Source organism: Pipistrellus hanaki (genome assembly GCF_964339955.1).
Source record: "Pipistrellus hanaki genome assembly, chromosome: X".
NCBI classification, from domain to species: Eukaryota; Metazoa; Chordata; class Mammalia; order Chiroptera; family Vespertilionidae; genus Pipistrellus; species Pipistrellus hanaki.
Window position 1 is genome coordinate 3,921,435 of NC_140524.1, and position 25,286 is coordinate 3,946,720.

A 25,286-nucleotide genomic window follows, 5' to 3' on the forward strand; every position below is an offset into this window, starting at 1 on the left:
AAGTCAAGACTGCAAATGATAGATGTTGTGTTGCTTGCCATTTCTGTCCTGTTTATGGCGTGCTGCACTAGGCAGGAGTCTAGAACTCAGAAGGGGGGAGTGACAAAGCTGCAAGGTACTCAATGTCACTGGTTTAGGAGCTTCATAACCCAAGATAGTGAAAGTCTAGACAGAGCACTTTTTCATTTATCTACCAAATGATGTGGGAAAGTTAAAAAGTAACTTTAAGCCAATATTTTAAATAATTGGATTATGAGTAATTTCAGTTTGCTCAAGGAAAGAGTTTCAAAATGGGAAAAAAGAACTTAAAATGGGATAGTCGACTTCAATTCCTTTCTCTACTTGGGATTGCTATAGTCAAGTTTCATTATTTGGCTTAAAGTGTCTATACTAATAAAAGGGTAATATGCTAATTAGACCCGATAGACTGGAAGTCTTCCGGACATCCTTCCTGACAAAGCCACAGTGGCAAGGGCCAAGGCAGAGGCAGTTAGGGGGGATCAGGCCAGCAGGGGAGAGCAATTAGGGGCATTAGGCAGGCAGACAGGTAAGCAGTTAGGATTCAGCATTTCTGGATTGTGAGAGGGATGTCCCAGATTGGGGAGAGGGTGCAGGCAGGGCTGAGGAAACTCCCTCCCCTACCCCTATGCATGAATTTTGTGCACCAGGCCTCTAATTTATGTATATAAAGGGCTAATATGCTAAGTGTTCCTCCCTCTGTCACATTGGTCACTATCATACAAGTGGACCGCCGGGGGCAGATGCTTCGCGCAAGAGCTGCCGAGCTGCAGTGACTTGCCAGCAGCAGTTCTCAGGTGTTGCAACCTGAAACCAGAGAGGAGGGAGTCCAGTTCCTCGCAGGGCTGTGTGATTCCATCTTCGGCCATGGGTTATGTAGTTGCTGGGGCACTGCCAGCCCTGAATCTGGTTTACTGCTCACTTGCATTTGCGTTCCACATTCTGTACTGACAGCAACTGTGCAGAGTACCCTCTTGTACTCCAGGACCCCTCGGGGGATGTCAGACTGCCAGCTTTGACCTGATCCCCGCAGGCCAGGCTGAGGGACCCCACCTGCCGGAGGAACGCTGCTCACTCTGCAGATGCCTTTCCAGCCATGGTGCCACCCCAGTGCAGCTGGCAGGAGGTTGGCTCCAGGGCATGTCTGGCCTGTCTTGCCCAGTCCCGCCCTGCCGGCCACCTTCTAAATAATTTCCTTTCAATGTGCCCCAATCCGTGCACCAGGTCACTAGTTTATTATAAACAGTGTTGAATACTTACATGTTCAGAAGAGTAAATGTATTCATTATTCACAACTCTGTACTTTGCATTAGGATTGATAAGTGTATTTTCAGTAGAAAAACCTTAATAGTCAGTATATAGACAGTCGCATCAGTTCCTCTAGGGACATTCCTATTTGTTTTAGACTTGACCTTAGTAGTCAGGGAGTCAGTGTTTGACATAGAATAGGAAACTGCTAGATATAATTTGATTGCATGGTTTATTCTGACTTCCTTCTTATTTTCACATAATTAGTTTTTTAAATGTTGGTTGTTTTTAATCTGACTCTTGTTTGGTTTTTCTTAGTGTTGTAGTAGTCAGTGTGATGCATCCAAAAGGCAGTTATGATACCTTTGCTGTTTTTGTGGTTTAAAATGTAGTTGCATCATTCAGTTGTAAAATCCTATCAGCTCCCTTAGTTATGCTTCCTCACCGTTTTCTATTTTAAAATAAAGGCATCTGCACTTTTCATTTACCTGTTTTCTTTTAATTGTTATACAACTGTATATGGAGGTAGAATTCTACTAATCTAGCAAACCCTGTTTTCTAGTCTCATCTCTCAACATCCAGAATGTTGTGGAAGCTTACTTAAGTTTTGTCACATTTAATTAGCATGACATGCTCTTTTATGGTACAGTTTTAATACTTGCTTCATTATCTTCCAATTCCTTAAAATATTAATCATTTGCTATACTTTACATCCATCTCCTGCTTGGCACAACAAATTTTAGATATTTGGAGTCATATTTTGTTTAAATTCCAAAGTTAAATAGTGGCAGATGCACAATTCAGCATGAAAAGTGTAATGATCTATGTGGATATTGTGACTAAGTTTTATTTTGCACTGATTTAATGATAATACTTGAATTGTTGTGTTTTTGTTTTTACTAGTCTCAGCCAATTAGTTTTTACTTCTATAACGTTTAGAAGTTAATTCCAATTTTATACCTAAATTTAAACGCTTAAGTTTATCATGTCTACTTTTATTTTATTTATTTATTTATTTATTTATTTATTTATTTATTTATTTATTTATGGTTCACTTACTGATGCATTCATTGTTTTTTTTTTGTTTTTTTTTTATCATGTCTACTTTTAAATGTACAGGACATTCATGCTTTGTGGCAAACTGGTATTGAATAAGAAGATTCATTTATTTAACCTTAGGACCTTGATTGTTACTTGAAATTAAAACTTCACTTCAACAACTATTCACATACTTCTTAAAAAATTCAGTTATTGTAAACTTAATTCATTTCTTTGAGACCTGCCATGAACTCTTATTTTTACTTGATGTTGGAGTTGAGAAATTAAGAAAGTGACACCCATTTTGAAATGCTATTTAATGTGTAGCATTTCAAAAGGTGGTAGCAGTGGAATTTTAAGCCTTTGTTTTCTTTAGTGCTAATCAAAACAGGCTGATTTGTAAGGTTTTCCCATTTTGACAAAATCGTAGCAGAAATGTACTAGTATTCTGTAATTTATGATGAAAAAAATGCCAGTTTTCAATAAATAAAATTACTAAGTTTTTAACTTCTGTTTATAATTACCATTTTCAAATTCTTATCTGGAATTTTAATATGTTAATTTAGGAGTACTTGGTATTTTAATGCATTGGTTATTTTTGAACTTACAATAATTAGGTGAGAAAGGTTAGTTAAAGCTCAAAATTATGTCTTGCTGATTTTCTGAGTTGGGTAAGGGTTTTGAAAGATTGGAAATATGTTTTTTTTCTTACACTAAAACAATCACAGCTTGGAAATAATTCTACCATCAATTAAGAATTTATAATGGAAAATCCCAATTGCTAGTAAGTAATAATTACAGAGTATTAGAATAGATAGCAACTATACATCTCATTTTAAAAATTGATATCATTTGTTACAAAATTTAATACCTGGAATCTTGCTAAATTTTATTAGTCAAGGGGTTACACAGAATATCCTTTCCAGATTTGAGAAAATAAAAGAATGGTCTTTTCACTTTTGAGAATTGTCACTATGATATCTTGGTTATAAATGCTGATATGATAAGGAGAGAGACGTATCTATTTTCACTATTATCTGCACCTTTTTTGGTGGAGAGAAAATTGGAATTTCTGTTCTTTGGGTGGGAAAATCAGAAAATTACAAGCAAAAATAGCAATGTCATCAATAATTTATGTGTTATATCTTTTCTGTTTTCTTCACTGGTAGATATAGAAATCAAGTCAAGTATTTGCTGAAATTAATAATTGTTCTTAGTTTTTTACTGATCCAAATCTCATGGATCTGTGCAACTGCACAGTCAATTGATTAGGATTTAATTCAGGATTTTAAAATTCTGTTTTCTAAATAAATGTGCAGCTGATTTTTTTCTCCCTTCTTTTTTAAGGAATCTAGGTAAAAACGGCTTATCGAACAGTAGCATTTTATTGGATAAATGCCCGCCTCCAAGACCACCATCTTCACCATACCCGCCCTTGCCAAAGGACAAGCTGAACCCTCCTACACCTAGTATTTATGTGAGTCTGAATTGATGACTAGAAATAAATCAAACTAGTGTTTGCACCTATCTGGTTTTCATAAGATCTGCTTTAAATCAATGTGGATGCCCTCTAGGAAACATAATTATTGGCAGCAGCTTGAATGTTTTTTGTTGTTTTTGTTGTTTGTTTTTTGGTGGGAGGTGGGGGGGTGGGACAACAAAGATGTTTTCAAAAGGTTCTGTAATAGCATGTCAAGCACATTCTCGGCTATTAACTGTGATTGCATTAGAGTAGTGCTATAGAGGAATACTTTGGACTGCTCCCAGTTTTGAGCAAGTATTAGGCAAAAACTACCTAAAAGTATAACATTTTTTTTTTGGAGTAAGCTGGGTTTTAAATCTGCATTCTACAGGGTGTCTTATACATTGGCTAAAAAAAACACACCAAAAAAACAAACAAAAAAACAACAACCCACTATTATTTACCTTAAAAAAAGTGTTTGAGGACATAAATGTGGTAATAGATAAGTCACTAAAAAGTTGACTAGATTATTTAAAGCTGGATATTCGTTTTACTTTGTGATGAGTTAGGAAGTTAGGATTTCAGTCAAAGCAACTCTTTTTCATGTTTTTTTTTTTCTAAGTAGGTCCTTCTACCCCATTTCCTTTCTTCCATCCTCCCACTTTTACCCCAAATGAAAATACTTTAAACTGTCAAGTTTGTTTTTAGAGATTTGGTTCTGTTTTCGCCCTCTAGAGGCCAAATGTTATATTGACCCTTCCTTAAATCAGTTTCTATTGATCTTTTGGTATGTAAGGGAAGTCCTGGGTTAGAACTGCAACAAAACTTTTAAACTGAGGTCTCAGGAGTGGGGAAATGCAAGATTAAGATTTATCTTTTATGGGTCTTCTTCAGCCTACTTTCATTTTTGTAGTATATTTTTAATTGATTTTTTCTTTTTCTGTTTGTGATTAAAAAGCCATATACATAAAGTTTATCATTAGTAGTTTTAAGTGTATTCTTACTGTTGAAAAACAACTCTACATAACTTTTTCATCTTGCCAATCTGAAATTCTATACCTGTTAAAATGCACTCCCTTTTCCACAGTCTCCCCAGCCATTGGTAATAACCACTTTACTTCCTGTTTCTATGAATTACACTACTTTATATAAGGGAAATTGTATACAATTTTTTTTTGTGTCTGTCTTGTTCAAGTTTCATCCATGTTGCAACATATTATAAGGTTTTCTTCCTTTTTAAGGCTGGATACTATTTAAAACAGTCTGATTTTGGAATTTAAATTTTATTTCTCCCACATATTTTGTTTAGGATATATTGGAAAAGAGAGGTGTATGGTTATATCTAATTACAGTTAAGCTCAAAAGACATAGTGATAAAATACTGTCAAATACAAAATACAAATAATGACAGATAGGATGCATTATTAAATTGCAATAAATAATAGATATGAATTTGGCATAGCAATTAAATTAAAGGTCTGTTTTCCGGAGATCTAACTGTATGTTTTAATTTTACAGTTGGAAAATAAACGCGATGCTTTCTTTCCTCCATTACATCAATTTTGTACAAATCCAAACAACCCTGTTACAGTAATACGTGGCCTTGCTGGAGCGCTTAAGTTGGGTAAGCTTTAATAAGAAAAGGAAAAGTTGGTATATATTTTTTACTAACTATTAACTTTTGAAGCACAGGCAGAAACTTGTTTCTATTTATTTTTTCTCCCCCCTCAACCCCCATTTTTAATTTTAACGTTTTCCTGACTGTGTGTATCAGTATTATCTCTTTAATCAATGTGAGGATACTATGATGGTAGTTACTGGCAATTTACTGGTGCTTTTTTAATTCAGCTTTTATTTTGGTGAAAACTATATATAATTATAATTATGATTTAGGTTGGCTAATAAAATAAATTTTTAATAAAAATTTAGGTAAAATTTGAGGCTACTAATAAGTACTATTGCCCCCTAAGTAGTTCCTGGCACCTGCAGAAATTAAATAAGTGAAACTTTAGTATCCGGTCCCTTCATTCTGTCCCTGTTGGTGACATGATGGATAGTTCCAGGGCTTCAGTGTATGGTTGTAGAAAAGTAACAGGAAGCTCAGGATGTGCAGAGGCCCCAGTTGAATTGTAGGAGAACTGAATGGAGCACAAGAAAACGTTTTTCCTCCTCTCCCCAACCCTCCCCTTTTTAAAAATCACTTTAAAAATGTTATTTTTAAATATAATTTTTATTTATTAACTACCTTTCTTTATTTATGAAGACCTGGGACTTTTCTCTACCAAAACTTTGGTGGAAGCTAACAATGAGCACATGGTAGAAGTGAGGACACAGTTGTTGCAGCCAGCAGATGAAAACTGGGATCCCACTGGAACGAAGAAAATCTGGCATTGTGAAAGTAATCGATCTCATACTACGATTGCTAAATATGCACAGTACCAGGCCTCCTCCTTCCAGGAATCATTGAGAGTAAGTAATTACTTCCTAAAGATTATTTTTATTTTGGAGATATTGTATATTATTTTAATTTAAAGAGGTACATTACTTCTGTAAGCATCTCATTATCTTATCATTATTTATATTCTATATATATAAAAGTCTAAGTGAGTGTCCGACCAGTAGCTATGATGCTCAATGACCACCAGGAGGCAGACGCCCAACACAGGAGCTGCAGAGCTGCCATGACTTGGCAGCTGCAATTCTCGGGTGACACCCGGAACTAGAGAGGAGGGAGCCCAATTCCGGGGTGCATCACCTGAGAACTGCCCTCTTGCAATCCGGGACCCATTGGGATATGTCAGAGAGCCAGTTTCGGCCTGATCCCCACAGGCCAAGCCTGAGGATCCCACCGATGCATGAAATCTGTGCACTGGGCCTCTAGTATAAAATATTTTATGTGCTATCAAGTTTGCTCTTAGTAAAGTCTAAGAAACCTGTTGGTTGATAAACTAAATATTATTACTAAAAGATGTCTCCCTTATCTGGGATATTTTTTTTAGAGCAGGGTTTCTTAACCCTGGCATTATTGACATTTTGGGTTCGATAATAGTAAGTTGTGGGTGTTGTCTTTTGTATTGGAGAATGTTTAATAGCATCCCTGGCTTATCCCCACTTGGATAATCTTAGCATACCCCTTAAGCCCCAACCCCAGCTCTGACAATTAAAGTCTTCAAAGTCTTATGAAAAGACTCAGGCCTTTCAGCAATGAAACATTACTAAAATCCTTTAGAACTATAGTTTAAAAATTCTCCCACAAAGTAAGCATAAAAGATCTGCAAAATGAGTTTATTAAATGTATTACTGGTATCCTACACCTGAAACTTAATATATGTCTATAAGTCTTTATTTGTAATTCATTAGATTTGCTGATAGCTGTTTTAAATTCTGCCGAGTTTATATTTTCAATCAAGGCAACATTTATACCTGTAAATCATACATTTGTGTTTCTTACTACCACTCCCCATAGATCCTCTGAGGAATTCATCTAACAAAAACAGTCCTGTAACTTTTAGGAGTTATAGTGAATTCATTGTCCATCTAAATCTTTGTAGTTCAAACTTTTGAGATACTTCAACTATGTGATCAGAATAGAATAGATAGCAATAGCAGAATTCAGAGATCATCAAAGGGAAATGTGGAGGGAGAATTGAAAAGCAAAGATAGTAAGAGGCAAGAGAGTATTTAAGTAGGCAGAGAAAGGGTAGTTTTTTTGTGTGCTTTGGAGGCTGGGACCACATTACATGTAAAAAAATTTGACAGATGTTTAGAAACTGTACATTGAAAGGGAAGGAGGCCAAAATGTCATGGAGTATTGCTGACTCAAAAATCTTAGGACGCTAGTGTTAAGAGATAATCATGTCTGTGATAAAAAATTTGTAGATGATAGTAATTTACATTGAAAAGCACCTATATTTATCCAGTACTTAATTTCCCTAGTAATGGTTTAAATGTTCTATCATTCATGTATAATTCATTATGGAGAAAGGATTTGGCCCAGGAGGATTTTTTTATACCTTTGTTCATAATCAAGAATAGAGAAGTTATTGCCTTCCATCCTTATACATATACTAGAGGCCCGATGCATGAAATTCATGCAAGAGTAGGCCTTTGCAGCCCAGCTTTCCAAATGGTCATTCTGCTGTTCGGCCGTTCAGGAAATTTGCATATTATGCTTTTATTATTATAGATAGCTACATAAACATGCATGCATATACCTCTGCTAGTTAAATTTTGTAATCATGATTGATACTTCTTAGGCCTATTAACTTTTCTTAAATTTTCTCTCCTTGAAAAATGGGGCAGGAAATAAGAGTCTATAGTTTGTTCACCTTATAGAAGAATGTTAATAAGGGAGAACTACTAGGATAGCATTGTGGCTGATAAAAGAGTTTGGATACCATTGACTGTCAATCTTGGTGTTGTATGATAGAAAGGATAGCTGGTTATAGAATACTGAACTGGAATGCCTTCTGCTTAATCTGTAGGAAGAAAATGAGAAAAGAAGTCACCATAAAGAACACTCAGATAGTGAATCTACATCTTCAGATAAGTAAGTTACTTTTCATTGTCCACTTAATATTTCTGTTTAAAATGCATGTTTCTAATATTGCCTCTCTTTTTTAAGTTCTGGGAGGAGGAGGAAAGGACCCTTTAAAACCATAAAGTTTGGGACCAACATTGACCTGTCTGATGACAAAAAGTAAGTCTTTGTAGTCTTAGGTGAACTGAGTAAAGAGGTGTCCTTTGCAAGACTGAGAATTGTATACAGTTGTATACACTTTTCTATTTTATTCAGATCACTTTTCGAAGTTAATATACAAACTTTAGCCAAATAACTTTTTTAGGTCTTGCAATTAAAGTGTTTTCTTGAATTGAAGCCCTTGTATAAATTTTCATCAAGACCCTGACTATATGCTAATTAGACAATCATAACATTATATTTTATGATTAACAATATAATTCTATAGAATAAAATTACACAATTATAAAAATTAGAAGTCACATTTTTTTAATTGTTTAATTATTTTTATGCTTTTTGTTAGGAAATCTTCTTTGGAAAAATTTTAGCATTTCACTCTTTCCTATGTGAAAGTAAAGTAATTATACATTTGATTGTTTTTCTGATTGGAGCACAAGATTTTGAAGAAGTGATTAACTAACACAAATATTTGTCACGGAGTTTCACTCTTAATCTGTTATTTTATTGCAGGTGGAAGTTGCAGCTACATGAGTTGACTAAACTTCCTGCTTTTGTGCGTGTCGTATCAGCAGGAAATCTTCTAAGCCATGTTGGTCACACCATACTGGGCATGAACACAGTTCAGCTATATATGAAAGTTCCAGGAAGCAGAACACCAGGTAACTTTCATGAACTAACATGTCTTCTATAATTGAAAAACAATCAATGTGAAATATACAAAAAGAGAACCAGATTCTTTTCCATTTACAGAGAATGAAACTGAAAGGATATTTCCTAATATAAGATTTTACTCTAACTGGGTTCAGATTATGAAGATTTTCCTCCTTCATATTATATGTGAATAGCCCTGAAACAATAGTATTTTAATCTGGAAAAGGGGTCATTGGAGCACTCCTAGGAAAAGAAGTCCCTGTGGCATAAAGGCTGGTGTTGATCCTATCTCCTGCAGGGTAACAGGATCTAGTTTTTCCTACCACAATCACAATAAGCAGTATATTTTATATTATGACCTGGTATACATGTATATATGTAATAGTTTCATAAAGACAATACAGTTTTAAAAAGAAAGCGTAGGTTACAATTGTCCAACTGGATTACAGTGCACAGTTTACAAAGTATGTAATCATGTGGAGGCATTTTCTATTCTGGACTTTACCACTAACTCAGCTTGTCACTTTTGGCAAGTCACATTCCTTCTCTGGGTCTTTTTCTTCATTGGTAAAATGAATGGCATTGGTTTAGACTTAAAAGTCAGTACAACACTAATGTATTATCTTTTCTGTGCTGCCTTAGATAATTTGGTCTGGCCCTGCCAAAGCATTAAGGGTCAGTTAATTAAATGTTGACCAAATATAGCAGGCTAATTTTAGGTTAATAATTTTGTATGGCCCACGAATGATTTTATAAATACCCAAATGATCTTTGGCAGAAAAACGGTTTCCCACTCCTGCCTTACTTGGTCATGAAATTTCATAGGGTGATGTTAAAAATATTTAATAATTCAGAAAAAGACTGGTGGTAACAAGTTTACTATACCTATGAGCTACATATCATCCTCAGCTGTTTTTGTCTGCTACTTGGTTTGAAAACCAGGCTGCTTCTTTGTCACCTGCTTATTTAATAGTAGTTTAAGAATCCTATATACTAGAGCCCCGATGCACGAAGATTCGTGTAAGAATGGGCCTTGCTTCCCTTGGCAGCTGGCACTGTCTTTGCTCTGGCCTGGAACTGCCTTTCCGCCTTCCCAAGCTGCCCAGAGGCCCCAAGCAGCTGGGGCAGTTTGGAATACCTGCATTCTGCCCCCAGTTGCTTGGGTGCCTGTGTATGCAAATTAACCCACCATCTTTGTTGGGTTAATTCGCATACTCCTGATTGGCTGGTGGGTGTGGTCAATTTGCAATCTTTCTCTTTTATTATTGTAGATTATTGACTATTAGAGGCCTGGTGCACAAAATTCGTTTGGGGAGGGGGGCGGTCCCCTTCAGCCCAGCCTGCACCCATTCACAGTCCAGGAGCCCTTGGGGGATGTCCAACTGACACTGGGGAACAGGCTTAAGCCAGCAGTCAGACATCCTTAGCAGTGCTGCAGAGGTGGGAGAGGCTCCCGCCACCGCTGCTGTGCTCGCCAGCGGTAAGCTGGGCTTCTGGCTGAACAGTGCTCCTCCATGGGAGGGCACTGACCACCAGGGGTAGCTCCTGCATTGAGTGTCTGTCCCCTGGTGGTCAGTGTGTGTCATAGCAACCAGTTGTACCGCAGTTTGGTTGATGTGCATATTAGTCTTTTATTATATAGGATAGGATGTTCCCTATGCTGTATTTTACATCCCTGTGGCAATTGGTACTACTTAATCCCTTCACTTTTTTCATCATCCCTAAACAAACACACACACACACCCACACACAGCATATGCTTTTGGTGTCATATACAAAAAAACCATTGCCAAATCCAGGGTGAAAAAGATTTACCCCAATATTTTCTTCTTAGAATTTTTATAGTTCTAGCTCCTATATTTAGATCTTTGATCCATTTTAAGTTAATTTTTGTACATGGTATCAGCTAAGGGTCTAACCTCATTCTGTCACATGTGTCATCCAGTTGTTCCCCGTACCATTTGTCAGAAAGACTATAATCCTTTCTCTATTGAATGGTCTTGGCACCCTTGTTGAAAATTAATTGATCATAGATATAATGTATGTATGTATGGATTTATTTTTGGAATCTTGATTCTGTTCCATTGATTTATATTTGTCTTTATGTCAGTACCACACTGGTTTGATTTCTATAGCCTTTTGAGATTAAGTTTCAAAATTGGGAAGTGTGAGTCTTCCCTCTTGTGTACTTACCTTTACTTTAGTTGTTTATATCTCATAGGACTTTGAATTACTATCTAGTGTTTTTTCATTTCAGCCAAAAAAACTATACCATTCTTTCTTATAGGTCAGATTGACGAGTGACAAACTTCTTCAGCTTTCATTTTTTGGGGAATGTCTTAGTTTCTTCCAGTCAGGGGGAAAAAACAAAACTGCAGAAAAGCAAGCAACAAAGAGAAAGACACTAAGAAAGAAATAAGTTGACAAAAACTAGTTCTAAAGAGTACAGATATTATACTTACTATATGCTTTAAATCAACTGTCTTAAAGCTGATTAAAGAGCTAAACGAAACCATGGACAAGAACAAGGGAAGCCAGAGATTATCAATAAAGAGACATTATAGTAAGAAAGGAAAACATTTTGAAGCTGAAAGTACAATAACTGGAAAATAATTCACTAGTGGGTCTCAATAGTAGACTTGAGCAGGCTAAAAAAAAAAAAATCAGTAAACATACATAGTTCAAAAGGAACTATTCTAAGGAGAAAACAAGATGAAGAACAATTAACAGAGCTTAAGAGTCCTGTGGGACAATATCAGAAATACTAATAGGCCCTGGCCAGGTAGGTCAGTTGGTTAGTGTTGTCCCAATACACCAAGATTATGGGTTCAGTCCCTGATCAGGGCACATATAGGAATTAACCAATGAGCCCTAGCTGGTTTGGCTCAGTGGATAGAGCGTCAACCTGTGGACTTCAGGGATCCCAGGTTTGATTCTGGTCAAGGGCACATGCCTGGGTTTCGTGCTCAGTCCCCAGTGGGGCATGGACCAATCGATGATTCTCTCTCATCATTAATGTTTCTATCTATCTCCCTCCCTCTCCCTTCCTCTCTGAAATCAATAAAAATATGTATTAAAAGAAAAAACAATGAATGCATAAATAAGTGGAACAACAAATCTTCTCTCTCTCAAATCAATTAAAAAAACAAAAACAATACCTTTAGAGCATTCTCTGTTGAACATTTCTAAGGTTTCACTTCTAAAGATACATTTTCTATAGAATTTATAGTATGCTTATCTTTTTTTTTTTTCTTTTCACATTTTAGGTCATCAAGAAAATAACAACTTCTGTTCAGTAAATATCAATATTGGTCCAGGTGATTGTGAATGGTTCGTTGTTCCTGAAGGTTACTGGGGTGTTCTAAATGATTTCTGTGAAAAGTAGGTTTCCAATCTAAATATTCTCTAAACATAATTATTCAAAAACAGTAATTGTGAAGGACATATTACTAAAGCTGGATGTCCTGGCCAGTTTTCACTTAGCATTCAGCAGAAACTTCATTTAACACAATTTGATTCCAATCCCATTATTTTGTGTAACCGAGGATACTTTAAGAAAATGCCTTGAAACTTCTACACGCAATGGTAGCCTTGAATTTAAAGGAAAGAAAAATTGAATTAGTAGGCTAATTAAACAGTTAGTACATAAGTATTTGTTCATGTGAAAGGTCTGTATTCCAAGGAAAGTTGTTTTACTGTAAAGGGTTTTAGAAGTGGAAGAAATTTTATAATTGAGCACCTTTATAGATTATTAATAACTCAAACTTCAACACAGTACTCTTTGCTATATCATTATAATATAAATTCTTTTTAAAACTATTCTGGCAACTTTTCCAATAAAGGAACTTAAATTATAAAATTTAAGTCAGCTGTTTCAGATTTTGTTTGTGTTATTGAAAGAACTCATCTGATGGAAGTGTTACTTTCCAAGAATCCTAGAAATAGCCTTCATTTATTTATTTTGTCTTAAAGGGTACCTTGGAAGTGTTTTCATTGATTTAAATCGAAATGTTTATTTAAATGGAATCTTTCTTTTTTCCAAAAAGTACTTCATTGTGCAAGCACCTAATATTTATAGTTACTAATAACATTAGAAAATTATTTTGGTTAACATAAATTATACAGTAAAATAAAGGGGGACACTAAAAACATTTACATATGAGAAATTTTGGAAACTATATATATATTCCACATACTGTAATTTCTTAATTTGGAATAAAAGAATCTTTTCTATAAATACCCAAATTTAGTAAGAAATGTAAATACAGTTGCAACAAGACATATTAATCCAAAATTTCATATATATGTATATTCATATACATGTATATATTTATACATATTGTCTTTGCTATTTAACCACATAGATTTCTTTCAATGTAATAATAAAGTCAAAGATGTGGAATTTTAAAGTTCCAAATCCTTTGATGAAATAACCTGGTTTAATCTGATTTACTTTTATGGGCCAACATCCTGGCAGTAGAGAGAGAGAGAACAGTGTCGTGAAGGAAATGTCCATAGTGCTACAGAAAGGTTTTTATTTCTCTCACTTTGAGATAGTAGTATATTGTTGCAGCTACAGTACAGTCATTCATGTTCATTATTTTTGAGTAGGGATTGGCTATTTTTAGGATTTCGTTTCCTGTCTAAATGGAGAGGTAACCTGGGAGCTAAGATAATTAGAATAACCAGAAGATGTCTAAAAAACTTGAACTTGGGATAATAAAAATATTGAGTTAGTATAAATAGTTAGGTAAATTTAACTAAGTGGTAGAAATAGCACTTGCCACCTTAGCATTTCAATATAATTTTGTTTTACGTAATGATTATTTGAAACTGACTGGTATTGTGCTCGCTTCGGCAGCACATATACTGAAACTGACTGGTATTAACCTTGTCTGTATTTTTTTTTTTATGACTTTAAATAATATATATCCTGAAATAGCCATTCATTTGAATAAATGATGAAAAGGATGGTTGCTGTTTTGTAAGTTTGAGGGTGTCTTTTTTTTTTTTTTTTAACTTAGTTGTTGATAATTTTGATGGTCTTGATTGCTTGCTTTTGGACGGCAACACGTGGATAAAGTAGAGCTAGGATTTGTGTTGGTAGCAATATTTTGCTTTACAGGCAAATTTTTCTGGATTGTATCTGCACAGCCTTTTCACAAACAGGAAGCCAGTTCTTATCCCTTGCAATTAGGCCATGACCATTGGCAGTCTGTTCTAGACTTTGAGGAGCAGCCTTGCATTTGGGTTTTTTGTTTGTTTGCTTGCTTGCTTGTTTTTAGGGAAAACGTAAGATTGAGATTCCATCTAGATTATAAGCTTTTCATAAAGGTCCAAATAATAAATATTTTAGGCTTTGCAGGTCATGCAGTCTCTGTCACAACTATGTCATTACAGCACATAAACAGTCACACAATACGTAAATAAAGGGTCATGGCTCTGTTTTAATAAAACAATTTATTTATGAAAACGCAATGGGCTGGATTTGCCAATCCTTGATACAAAAAAATAAATAAAATAAAAATGAAATTTAAACCAATGACAATAATTTAAAGGTACACTTTATCATAACTTTTAGCACAAGGCACAGAAATAGACAAGGCTATTAGATACTAAGGAAAGGAAGATTTCCACGCTGGGAGTTTTTCATTCCCAAAAATGAAATCTAAAGTAATAAATTGAATTTTTAAGAATTCTTTTGTAGGAAAAGTTGTTTATGTAGTTTATAAAGTACTTTCTGTTATATCATGATGTATTAGAATAAGAAGCTGGATTTTAACATATAAGCATAGCAATATGATCTGTAGAAATATTTCCTAATTGTACTGGTTGTGGTAGCAGTGATGGTTATTTGTGCACACATGTGATTGTAGTACATGGGTGAGGTTGTTCATTCTGCAGAGTCACCCAGTCATGAAAACTAAAGACCATCTCTGTTTTTCACTTTCCTCCGAAATAGAAGTTCCCAGTACTTCATTTGTCATAGTGTTTCTCTTTATGGATTTAAATGACTTGATGTCAGCTCCACCTTCTATTTATTTTATTTTTTAAATATATTTTATTGATTTTTTTTTACAGAGAGGAAGGGGGAGGGATACAGAGTTAGATACATCGATGAGAGAGAAACATCGACCAGCTGCCTCCTGCACAACCCCCACCAGGGATGTGCCTGCAACCAAGGTACATGCCCTTGACTAGAATCGAACCTGGGACCTTTCAGTCTGCTGGCTGACGCTCTATCCACTGAGCCAAACTGGTTTTGGCTCCACCTTCTATTTACCTTTTAGATATTTCTCAGTACTCCAGGGAGAAGGTTCAATCAAAATAGCCTTTAGAGAAGTGAAATTTAAAACTATGTGTATAAGTGTTGCTTAAAGATAGCTTTGGATTTCATTTGGATCTTTAGAAAACCATCTTAAGATAGTAATACTGATCTTTGGGTAAGTCCTCCAAAAATTAACTGTAATTTATTTTACCCCCTGTACATATAGCAGTTCTTACTGCATAAGCCATTACTTTTCAATGCAACCAATGAACATATTTTTAAAACTTCTGACATTTGTCTTCTAGTTTTATAAGGAGCTTATTAAAGTACTTGATACACTCGCATTATTTTTCCTTATTTCAGAAATAATTTGAATTTCCTAATGGGTTCCTGGTGGCCCAACCTGGAAGACCTTTATGAAGCCAATGTCCCGGTGTATAGGTTCATTCAGCGGCCTGGAGATCTGGTCTGGATAAACGCGGGCACTGTGCACTGGGTGCAGGCTATTGGCTGGTGCAACAATATTGCTTGGAATGTTGGTCCGCTTACAGGTATTTTACAGATTATGCTAAAAAAAAAACACAAAAAAAAACGAAAAAAACAACACCATTTAATTTATATGGGATTGTATTTGACCTTTTTTTTCTTGGAATATACCCCACTAAAAATTGGAAGAGTGTTTCCTTGAATAAAAATTTAACTTGTAGTACAAGATATTAAATTCAAGTTAACAAATAGAAATCCAAGACTATAGATCTCAGCAAAAACAAATATGTCTTTATATACAAGGAAATATATATTTAAAAAAACGATAGACATTTCTTATTCCTCATTATAATAGTTTAAAATGGGTATTTGTGACCAGTGGGTCGCTCTCCTTCCTGTAACAGAGCGCTTGGTTTTGTTTCTTAAAGGAAACCCCTATGGGAGAAAGCAAAGAGAGTGCTCAGTCTTTCAAACTTTTCTCTCTGGTGTTACGACTAGCCCTATTATATCACAATCCATTTGGATTCTGCCTGCCTTCAGGCAGTAGCTAGTTAAGATGAATAATATGGCCTTTGGAGCCAGATAGACCTGGATTAGGACCAGGGCTTGGCTCTTGCAAATTTGGGCAAGTTGTATAACCTCTCAGGGCTTCAATTTCTTCATTTGTATAATGGGAATAATAGAATTAAAAGGTGATACTTTAGATTAAATGAAATAAGGTATTAAAATAGCTCAGCACAATGTCTGGCACATAGTTAAAATAAGCACTGTTTACATGATATTATCATTTATCAAAAAACATAAAAATTATTTTTGTAATATTTTGAGGTTTTCAGAATTGGTTTAGATGATAATCACCCGAGAAGGTGATAATGGTGATCTTCATAAATTTTGGTACTTTGGGTTGCTTTATAACTGTTTCTTTCCCCCCAGCCTGCCAGTATAAGTTGGCAGTGGAACGGTACGAATGGAACAAATTGCAAAGTGTGAAGTCAATAGTACCCATGGTTCATCTTTCCTGGAATATGGCACGAAATATCAAGGTCTCAGATCCAAAGCTTTTTGAAATGATTAAGTAAGTGCTTTCTAAACTGCTGTAGTCCCTCTCTTTTTGGGGAGTGTTAATTATTCAACACCACCCCCCCCACCCCACCCCACCCTGAATTATGTTGACATCAAAACAAAATGGTCCAGAAGTTGAGCAAATTGTAATACAATAATCCACATGTTAAAAGCATTTTTCCCTTCCAAATAGTAAGTGCACTGTTGTATAAAGGGGGTCAAAGGCCCAAATGACTTTTAAACAATTAGATTCACAAACCTTGCTTCCCCGCTATCTTTTGAACTACCTGATTCCTAGAACTTTAGTTTTAATATTGAAAGACTGCCCTTAGTACTGGGAGAGGAAATGACATCACAAAATAATTGCTGGTACAGAGAAATTAGCATTTAATATAGGGATTTTACTAATGTTACTTTTTAATTTTTTAAATCTTTTTATTGTTTAAAGTATTACATATATTAGTACATATATCTTAATTTTTTTATTTTCATTAAATCATCTATCTTATAATTGCCCCTTTGTTTAGCTGCTTTAAACATGTAATGCAAGTTATTTGAATGCATATGTTTTAGTAAGCATCTCATTTATTATCATAGTTTCTGACCTAACTATATTATAAGTCTGTTTAGAAGTAACATTTTCAAATAGTGCTAAATAGCAGTGTTTCCCTAAACTGTGTTTTCTACCATTACTACGCCTGTTCCCAAAAGGTAGGGAATTTTGGTCAAAGAAATATGGGAAATGGTGGATTAGGTAAAGTTCTTTTTTCCTTAAGTGTTGGTGTGTTTTGTGAATGGGGAGAAGGGTCATAATGTATTGTATTTCCCCAACCCATTTGTTTGGCTAGTATCTTTTGAAGAATTGCTCTCCTCATAAACTTATTTTTGGAATACACTGCTTTAGCAAGTGTGTTGCCTCTGATGAAATAAATTTGTTTTTGTTAAAATAATACTGAAGTATTTTCCCTGCAGCTATAATCATTTGGTCAGCTTGTGTTGTTTTTAAAATACTACCTTTTAAAAGTAATCATGACTTACTAAAATGATTTCAAATCTAAGTCCCAAATTTTATTCAAGCAAAAATTGTGTGGCCAAGGTAATATGTGTGTGGATGTTCTTATGATACAGTCCTTTATCCGTTGTATCATTTTTATCTAGTCCTGGGAAGAAGTGGTAGGAGGAGGCAAAGGTAACAAAAACTAAATCATAGCAAGTAATGTACAAATACTTGAAAAAGTTGGATCTTAGGTATCATACTCTATACATGTGATTGGTAGTGGAGTGTGGGGGTTGTCTATCCATTTATTCTATTACTAGGGGCCCAGTGCACTAATTTGTGAACTTTGAAAGGAACTGTGAGCTACGAGGCTGCAGTGGCACAGGGGCGGGTTTCGGTCCATCCTCCGTGCCCCACCTCCCCTTCCACAGCAGCCCCTTGTCCCTTGTCTGCTGGCAGGCCGGTTCCTGCTGCTGCCACTTTCATGTGCTAACATAGGGGTCTTCAAACTACGGCCCGCTAGCCACATGCAGCCCGCAGAGGAGTCTGATCCGGCCCGCCAGGTTTTTTGGGCAGTGAGCACAGCCGAGGTGTTACAGTAGGAATTAGTAGTTCATATAGTCCGGCCCTCCAGCTCTCTGAGGGACCGTGATCTGGCCCCCACTTTAAAAAGTTTGAGGACCCCTGTCAGGGAGTTATTGGGGCCAGTGCCAGCAGCAGGTGTGAGCAGCAGCTACTGCCCAGTTCACCCCTCAGGAGCAGGGGGAGGTGGAGAAGCCCTCAGAGGTGATCAGGGCTGGTGGCAGGCACCAGCAGCAAGTCTGAGCAGTGGTGCTGGCTATGGGTGCTAGCAGGGCTTGCACCTGCAGCAGATGTGAACACGTGGCAGGCCTGCAGCGTGCAGGAGCAAAGAATGTTGGTAACCACCAGAGGCTCACCCCACTGACAGTGACATGTGCCCCGCCCTGGTCTGGTGCCCCTGCTTGCCTGCTCTACCATCCCACTGTGGCTGACGCCAACCATGTTCCGTGCTCTGCCGCCTGCTGCCTATGCCCTCCATGTTCCATGCACACCCCCTGGTGGTCAGCACACATCATAGCAACTCATGCTTAACACACATTTGCTTTCATACATGTTTTTTCCTCCTGTTAACGTTCTTAACACATTACGGACGGATCACGAGAATTCTTGTGTTTTCTGTTCTAAGGCTTGTGGCCAATCACGAGAATTCTTTAAAAAGATATTAGCTTGTGAGAACATGTAATAAATAACTTCAAAATGCAATGGATATTTAATTTTAAAGCATGCCTTTAACATTAATGTAAAACATTAATTAACATTAATGTAATGTTTTTTGTACTCGTTCAATAGAAACTTATCTGGCCACTGGGTAAAGCTAGCAATAAAACTACTGGTCCGCAATGCGTTAAGATACTCGTTTTATTATTGACTGAGACCTTGATTTTCAGCCATGTGGTTGGTTCAAATGAAACTATTATGTGTTGCTGACATTTAGACCCTCACTGTTGTCCTAGGAGCAATACAATTCTGGAGTGGCAGGTGGCAAGTGTGTTAGCTGACTTTGCCTGCATGGCTCTCAGTACAATGGATTGTGCAAGGAACTGTGCCTCTTGAAAACTTGAGTTTGTACACCATCTACTCTCAGTGGAGAGATTGTTAGCATGACATCTTTAAAGGTGCCATATCAAGTTAGCCCCTGCCTTTTCTCTCTCCACACTAACTTTGGACACTTAGCCAAGTTGCCCCTAGAATGTCAGAGTCATTCCATTTTGCCTTAACTTCAACATAATATCCTGTCATCGTGGCTTCATTCCTTTACTTTCCTGCCTCAGAAACCTCATCCCAAGATTAAAATCTTATAAGAACAGTTGTGTTTTCTCCCTAAGTAATCCCATATTACCTTTGCTCGCGGCATTTCTTCTGCCTGGAAAGTACCTTCCCTGCCACCTTTCCTTCCTGCCCACATCTAAATGGAGAACTTCTTTACCCAGACTTCTGAGATTCCTACCTCCCCTCGCCTGAAGTGAAGCTGAGCATTCCCTCCTTTTAGCACCCATGGTATACTATGTCTATTTCTCTTTTGCCTAACTTATGAATATATTGTACATGAGCTGTCTTTAGTATTTCAAGTATATTTTTATTTCTATCTCCTACATGAAGTCATTTTCTAAAACGCCATCCTTCTGGAGGTTTCCTCTTTGCAGACTGGTGTTTGGGCAGATTAGATTCTACTGTGTAACCTCAAATACACCACGCCCTCCATCAGCCTTTTCTGGCTTTCTTCCGTGCCAGAGCTGTCTTTAATACTCACCGCCGTCTTGTGGTAGTCTTCCATCCAAGCAGCTCCAAGTAGGGGTTGGATCCTGAAACCACATCGATCCTTAAATGTCAAAAAACTGCCTGCCTCTCTATCTCCTGAAATTATTTCTGACCCTATTCCTAAACGTGTTTATTAAAAAACGGTGTATCTTCTACAATGTTATACTTTTTGCTAGTGATTTATGTTGTTTTTAACAAGTGAATTATTAATTGCTATAAGATATATTTACTAAAATTCAGCAAAACTAAAATGAAGAGGAAATAACAATCCTGATCTAGTTTGATTTTGATTTTTTCAGCTCTTCAGTACACTCAAACATGGTCTAGGATTAATCAAAGCAGAACAGATTACTGTTAAGTCTTAAATATTATTATACCTGTATCTTCTCTAGGATCCTTTCCCTAAATCTCTGTATTTCTGATTCTTCCCTGCCCTTTCAGAATCAGATTCTTTCTTTAGGACCTGCTCCTTGGAGGACTTCAGAAGATCCTCTGTCTCTCTCAGTTTCCTTGAACTCCAATGGCTACCTTTTGAAAAATGGGGTTGAACAAACAATTTAACGTTGAGAGCAAAGAGGAAAGCGCAATGCGGCTCCTCATTGTCAGATCAGATTAATAGAGCTGTGTGTTTTCTAAGGTTCCAATAGCTCACAGAATAAACATTCTGGAACTGTGATTTCATACACAGAATACTCATGGCTTAATATTACTAGCAACCCTAGCTCTAATCCTTTATTGTTTGCCGGAAAGTGGTATAATGCATTTTTCTAGATGAAACTACCAAACTAACCAGAAATTAGAAACTACCATCTGATTGTCATTGTAGTCAGGAGCATTGGAGTGGAAAACGTATTCACTGAGTAAAGAGTGGGATGATAATACTCCCCAGAACCATGGCTCTGTGTTTTCGGGGTGGGTGAGGATTGCACTGACTGAATCTTATCTTCCAAAGAGAAAGGGGGAGCGGGTAAGAATACGTGGAAGAGAGTATGGCATGGACATCAGACAAATTTAGCTTCTGAGCGCAAGTCTCATCTGCCCAGGGTTGTTGGATGCCTAAGTGTCATAATAGCGTGAAGTACCTAATACCATGCCTTCTGTCTGGTCCTTATTTCTTATGTATTTGACGGGAGCATAGTAGCATCTGCCCATCTTCTAGAGGGGTCTGCAGAGTTTTCGGCATTATTTCCCTTCGAAAGAGACCTTCTATTGAAGCCCTGGTTGGAAAACTTTTTTAGTAAGGTCAGGGCCTTCAGAGGCGAATTGTATGGGACATGGGGAGGGAAATGGGGAAGAGCAGGTACTGTTTAAGAGCTGGTGGCATTGTCTGGATTATATTCTCTCTCTTTTTACCATGATCTACATTTTGCTTGCTCCCTTCCCTGGCATACTTTCATGAACACATATGATACACACACACACACACACACACACACACACACTTCATGAACACATATGATACACACACACACACGCGCGCACACACACATGCGCGCACACACACACATACAGAGAGAGGAAAAAGGAGAGAGCTGTCCTAGCTTTGATTTACAACCATAGTCTAAAGCTGCGGTTGCCAACCAGTGGTCTGGTGGTCCGTGAGGTCCGAAGGGTTAGCGACCACTGGTCTAAATCATTATTTTGTTTCTAAGTAAGTTAAGTGTGCAAGAATTGCTGAACAAACTGAGACATTTATTTTAATATGATGCCTAATTGGTTTGCCTTGCAGCTAGCTGTGAAGTTGATATTGCGATGTCTTTGTTAAATAAGTTAACAAGTTTTACATAGATTTTTAGTCATCTTTTATCTTGGCTTAATGCACAGGGGTTCTCATAAGTGACAATGCTTTAACGTAGTCACTTATGAGATAACAAATAAATATAAATTAAGAGAACTTAAATTGCTATTACTTATCATACATTAAATTTTAGTCATTCAGTAATCAAATGTTTATTGATTACTTACTATATGCCAGGCACTTTCATAGACAGAGAGTAGACAACATGGATAAAACAGATAAGACCTTTTGCTTTCAAACAATACTCAGTTGCTAAACCCATTTCCTTTTCTTTAGGGTATTTTCATTATCTCTGAATTTTAGAGGGAAAGTGCCTTAGAGATCATCTAGTCCAACCTCTGTTCAATTGGAGAGTCTGAGCCTAAGATTCAGAGAAGAATTAAGAGAATTTAGCAATTTCAAGTAATGACAGCAAACTATAGGAAAACCAGCACAAACTGTGAGAATTCACTATATTGTTAGCGTCATAAGTATGAGTTTAGAGAAGCCACAAATTATAAACTCAATTGTGTTTATAAATGCAAGATTCTTTATTATCTCTAAATTAAAATAGATGATTTAAATGTCTTTTTTCTTCTCTAGTGCTATAATGAAACCAATTTGGTATTGTGTGGTGACTAAACACATAAGTGGCTTTCTGCTTATAGACACAAAAGTTTGAAAAGCATCTATATAGATGATGCTGTTTGCCTTTGTCTGGGTAGTACTTCTAGAAATAACACACCTTCCTGCCTTCTGGAATCATTGTTCAGACCTGGAATTCAGACCCCTCATTTCAAGGATGAGAACATTGACTCCCAAAGAGGTCAATTCACTTGCCCAAATAAGAGCCAAAAGTAACAGCTTATATTTAATTTAAGCAAGGAATCGGGTTTTACATATTAAGATCATTATATTTTTATAATCAGATAAGAATTATTCTCACTTTAACTGATACAATATTAATATCAGACCTGCTGAACAGTAACCCCATTTTTTTAAAGTCTCAGATTATCTGAGACATTGACAAAAGAAAAAACGAAGTCACAGATATTAGAACCGAGTCTCTTGGCATTGTTTCTAATGATATATCTTTTATGATAAAGACATTCAGTATTCAATTGCTGGTCACAAATAATTTTTTCCCTACGACAGGTATTGTCTTCTAAGAACCCTGAAGCAATGTCAGACATTGCGGGAAGCTCTCATTGCTGCGGGCAAAGAGATCGTGTGGCATGGGCGGACAAAGGAGGAGCCTGCACACTACTGCAGCATCTGTGAGGCAAGTGACTGCTCTCCGCCCCTGATTTACAGAGCCTCTTCCCTCCGGTTATTTTTAAAAATATATTGAGACTTTCATGTAATATGTTTTATTGAACTTGTATTTAAAATCTTGTCTTGTTACTTAGCTACTAAAATTTAATCTGATGGTATACCATTTTACTAACTATGGATTAACTCAAAAGTATCTACTACAGAGTCTTTGTATAATAAGATATTTAACAGATGATAATCATCAAGTTTAGGCTTAGAATTTTAAACTATGAACAATGCAGAAGCAGACAGGTGCCGATAAACTGGATGTAGTTCAGGATAGCTACAGGCAGATCGATGTTAAGTTCTTTCTGGTGCAGTTCACAACACACTGGTCAGTCTTCTGAAGCCAAGGTTTGTAAGAGAAGCAGAAACAAAGAAGAGAGGGTTCCTGGAGGAGCTTCCATAGTCTGCTCAGAGAAGACAGATTATGGACAACAAATTGTAATGAATGTACAGTTGGTCTCACTGCCATGACAACACTGAGGGGGGAGATTTTCCTTTCTATGTTGGCATAGAGTTCACCAGAGAATTAACATTTAGTCCATCCTTAAGGATGAGTGTGAGACTTCAGTGGACTGAAAAATGATGAGAATTGGAGGTAGGATGAATGTTATTATGAGCTGTAATAACAATATGGGAAATGAAATGACTTATCCATAAAAGGGTAAGTTAGTCCCATGTGGCTGGAACTTATAAGTCTTGGTAGTAAGAAGCTTACAGAGCATCTTGAATGACTAAGGAATTTGATATTCTGAGGTCATTGAAGCCATAAAAGATTTTGAGCAGGCAACTTGGGTGTGTGTTTTGAGGTTTGAGGTTTGGCTCAGCACTCAGCACTCTGCTATGCCTTGGAGGTGCAGAGATGAGGAAACATAGTCTTTATCTTTGGAGCAGCTCCGTCTAGAGGGGAAGACAAATGCCGTTCGAAGTGTCCAGTCTGAATACTGCCAGAGAAGGAAAAAGAACATTGTGATCACTTTTACCTGACTGTGTAGTAATATTTCCGATTTAGAGCAAAGCAGACTGACCTTTATTAAACTTTTGAATTACTTTTGCCAGTGATTGTAACGAGTAGCCATTCCCTTAGGCCATTCCCCGGAATATACATTGCCACCTGTGTGTCTGGGTTTGGTGCAGAGTAAATCTTGTCCATTTAAGAATTTTAAACATGGCCATGTTTGTCTTGGTACCTACTTTCAACTAGAGATAACTGTCCACGACTCCATGCAAAGTAAGATTCTATGATTTTATTAAAGTATCGCAATAAGTAAATGCCACTGTCGCAATTGAATGCTTTTTCTCTTGTATGAAATAGGTGGAGGTTTTTGATCTGCTTTTTGTCACTAATGAGAGCATTTCTCGGAAGACCTACGTAGTGCATTGTCAAGATTGTGCACGAAAAACAAGCAGAAACCTGGACAACTTTGTGGTGCTAGAACAGTATAAGATGGAGGACCTGATGCAAGTCTATGACCAATTTACATTAGTAAGTGAAATCCACATGTGAGTACATGGGTAGGGGGAAGGGAAGCCACGTTGTTTGTTCTGCCACCTGATGAGCAGGAGGTAGGAAATACTTACATTTTCTGTGGCTCCTTAGGTAGTGCATGGTGATCCCCTCCTCCACTTCCAAGTATTTATTCCTATGAAGTTAGCATGTTTTATTTTCGCTTTTCTTCCTGGGAGAGACCAGCCTAAATAATATCACAGTAATTATGTTTTTAAATCTCTGTGTGCTTTTTGAACACTGTCACATTGTCATCTCCGCTGATAAAATTTTTTTGTACACACAGGTTATTAGTGCCAACAAAATGAATCTGTAAATGTGCTTTTAAATACACTTCTGCTTTTAGAACTAATTTTATTTATTTAAAATTTTGTTCTTGCCGGAAGTATTGACCTCATGAGAATATTTGTTAGTCC

At 36.6% G+C, this 25,286-nt stretch overlaps 1 protein-coding gene across 4 annotated transcripts in view; it reads left to right on the top strand.

The window, feature by feature from the left end:
* KDM6A (lysine demethylase 6A) overlaps positions 1–25,286 on the top strand; it is a 129,248-nt gene that overhangs the window by 102,244 nt on the left and 1,718 nt on the right. For all 4 annotated transcript variants that reach the window (XM_084871233.1, XM_084871235.1, XM_084871234.1 and 1 more), the window contains 11 exons: positions 3,652–3,781; positions 5,285–5,390; positions 6,030–6,235; positions 8,251–8,315; positions 8,391–8,465; positions 8,976–9,124; positions 12,383–12,497; positions 15,748–15,935; positions 16,804–16,945; positions 23,202–23,328; positions 24,679–24,849. In XM_084871233.1, coding sequence (XP_084727359.1) covers positions 3,652–3,781; positions 5,285–5,390; positions 6,030–6,235; positions 8,251–8,315; positions 8,391–8,465; positions 8,976–9,124; positions 12,383–12,497; positions 15,748–15,935; positions 16,804–16,945; positions 23,202–23,328; positions 24,679–24,849 — 1,474 coding nt within the window. The remainder of the gene's footprint in view (positions 1–3,651; positions 3,782–5,284; positions 5,391–6,029; positions 6,236–8,250; positions 8,316–8,390; positions 8,466–8,975; positions 9,125–12,382; positions 12,498–15,747; positions 15,936–16,803; positions 16,946–23,201; positions 23,329–24,678; positions 24,850–25,286) is intronic.